Below are 2,500 nucleotides of genomic sequence, written 5' to 3' on the forward strand. Positions count from 1 at the left end.
CTACCAGTTCCTCATCTGCTTCCCCCCGCTGCACGGGCGCTACGGGAACGCCAGGGCCATCATAGAGAACCTGGAGCTTGCCCAGGTGCTGGGAGCCCAGCACGCCGTCGTCTACAACGCCAGCATCTCCCCCCAGGTGGACCGAGTCCTCAGGCACTACGCCAGCCGGGGCTTCCTGGAGGTGAAGGGCTGGCCCGGGCCCCCGGAGCCCCTGCACTACCACGGGCAGACAGCCGCCATCAACGACTGCCTCTTGCGCAGCTTCAACAGTTCCCAGTTCGTCATCTTCATGGACTTCGACGAGATGATCGTCCCGCGTGTGCACGCGTCCTGGGCCTCTCTCACGCACACCATCCTCGATGGCTCCTCCTCCTCCTCCTCCTCCTCCTCCTCCTCCTCCTCCTCGGATTTCGTTCCGGACAGTGGCGGCGGCGGCACAAACACGTGGAAACTGTCAGACGCTTTCATCACCAGAATCCTCAAGGGAGCAGGGAAGAGCCACGACAATTCCAGTTCAAGTTCGCGGCCAGCCCACACTTCCGGCAGTGGCAGCGGCGTGAGGAGGAGGAGCAGCAGCAACAGCAACAGCAGAAGCAGCAGCTTTCCAGAGATCGGGGCCTTGAGGTTCCCCAGCGCCGTGTTCCGCTGGGACCCCAAGCCCACGAACCTCACCAAGGAGCAGCTGCGGCTCCGCCCCGCCATGCTCCAGAAGCAGCGGAGGGTGAACACCCTGTGGCTGAACCGCTCCAAGAACATCGTGGACCCTCGGGCCGTGGAGGTCATGGGGATCCACGTAGTGCACGCCTTCCGGGGCGGCCAGGTGTCCGTGCTGCTGAACGAGACGGTGGGGCTGCTGCAGCACTACCGCTGGTACGGGGACGTGCCGACTGTCAGGGACACCAACCTCCTCCGGTTCCGCGAGGGGCTGGTCCGTGGGATGAACGACACCTTCCGTGCCTTGGGCCTCTGAGCAGCTTTTGTCATCATCATCACTGTATTGCGTTGTGTTGTGTTGTATTGTATTCCGTGCGTTGGGCTTCTGAGCAGCTTTTGTCATCATCATCATTGTATTGTGTTGTGTTGTCTTGTATTGTATTGCGTTGTGGTGTATTGTGTTGTATTGTGTTGTGTTGTCTTGTATTGCGTTGTGGTGTATTGTGTTGTATTGTATTGTGTTGTGTTGTATTGTATTCCGTGCGTTGGGCTTCTGAGCAGCTTTTGTTATTATCATCATTGTATTATGTTGTGTTGTATTGTATTGTATAGTATTGTATTGCGTTGTGTTGTATTGTGTCGTATTGTGTTGTATTGTATTCCGTGCGTTGGGCTTCTGAGCAGCTTTTGTTATTATCATCAGTGTATTGTACTGCATGGTATTGTATTGTATTGTATTGTATTGTGTTGTGTTGTGTTGCATGGTATTGTATTGTATTGTATTGTATCACTCTTTTTTTTATCACAACGGATTTCTCTGTGTGAGAGCGCGTTGCTACACTGAGAGCGCCACTTTTTTCGGATATTTTTTCCCGCCTTCAGTTAAAAAAAAATGTTTTGTGGAATTCTGTACAGAATGGAAAAAGAGACAAAGTGAATAGAAAAACAGCAACAAAAAGTGTTAAAGAAGGTGGTTTAAACATACCAGACATAAGAAAATACAGTCAAGCATTAAAACTCACCTGGATAAGTAGATTTAAAATTACAAAGCATAAATGGAAAAAAAACATTTCAATTGAAATGTTCCCATTTTTCACTGAATTAGAAAGATATGGACCCATGTATGCATTGCGTAAATGTAATAATAATTCTTTTTTGGAAACACACTTTCATGGCTTACAGAGAATTTTGTTGTCAGGTTACACCTAAATCAGATATTGACCTTCTGTCAGAACCAGTCTTCAATAACGAAAAATTTAAGACTGGAAATAGTACTATAAATCATAGAGACTGGGTTGATAAAGGTGTATACTGTGTTTCGCATTTTCTGAATGACAATGGACACTTTCTGACACAAAACGAATTTTGTGGAAAATATGAACTGAGTGTACATTTTCTGGCATACAATGGTTGCTTAAAGAGCAATCAAAAAATAAATGGAACAGGTAGGTCTTAATGTTCCAACAACCCACAGTTTCCCTGATACACCAGGGGCATTAAAAATAATATACTCGACACCTAAAGGATCACAGCGATACTATGATGTTCTAGCATTTGATGATACAACCCCGAAATCCTGTCACAAGTGGTCTGAGAAACTGGGAACAAATATTAGTTGGGTAAAAGCTTATAACAAACTTCATAAAATCAAAGACATAAAACTAAAGTGGCTACAATTTCGTATATTACATAGAATCATTGGAACAAATGTTGTTTTATATAAGTTAGACAAATGCCTTCCAAATATTCACGCTTTTGAACATTACATTGTTTCAAGATACAAAATCGAAGAATATATATCGCTAAGATCGCATGTGAAACACACAGCTTCAAAATAAAATGGTTG

The 2,500-nt window shown here is 46.0% G+C and overlaps 1 protein-coding gene across 1 annotated transcript in view; it reads left to right on the forward strand.

The window, feature by feature from the left end:
- LOC143300525 (uncharacterized) overlaps window positions 1-2,500 on the forward strand; it is a 9,961-nt gene that overhangs the window by 6,831 nt on the left and 630 nt on the right. The window contains exon 2 of the mRNA XM_076614264.1: window positions 1-2,500. This exon is cut by the window's left edge and continues 156 nt beyond it; it is cut by the window's right edge and continues 630 nt beyond it. Coding sequence (XP_076470379.1) covers window positions 1-970 — 970 coding nt within the window. The 3' untranslated portion in view covers window positions 971-2,500.

The sequence above is a fragment of the Babylonia areolata genome, chromosome 26 (genome assembly GCF_041734735.1).
Source record: "Babylonia areolata isolate BAREFJ2019XMU chromosome 26, ASM4173473v1, whole genome shotgun sequence".
NCBI classification, from domain to species: domain Eukaryota; kingdom Metazoa; phylum Mollusca; class Gastropoda; order Neogastropoda; family Buccinidae; genus Babylonia; species Babylonia areolata.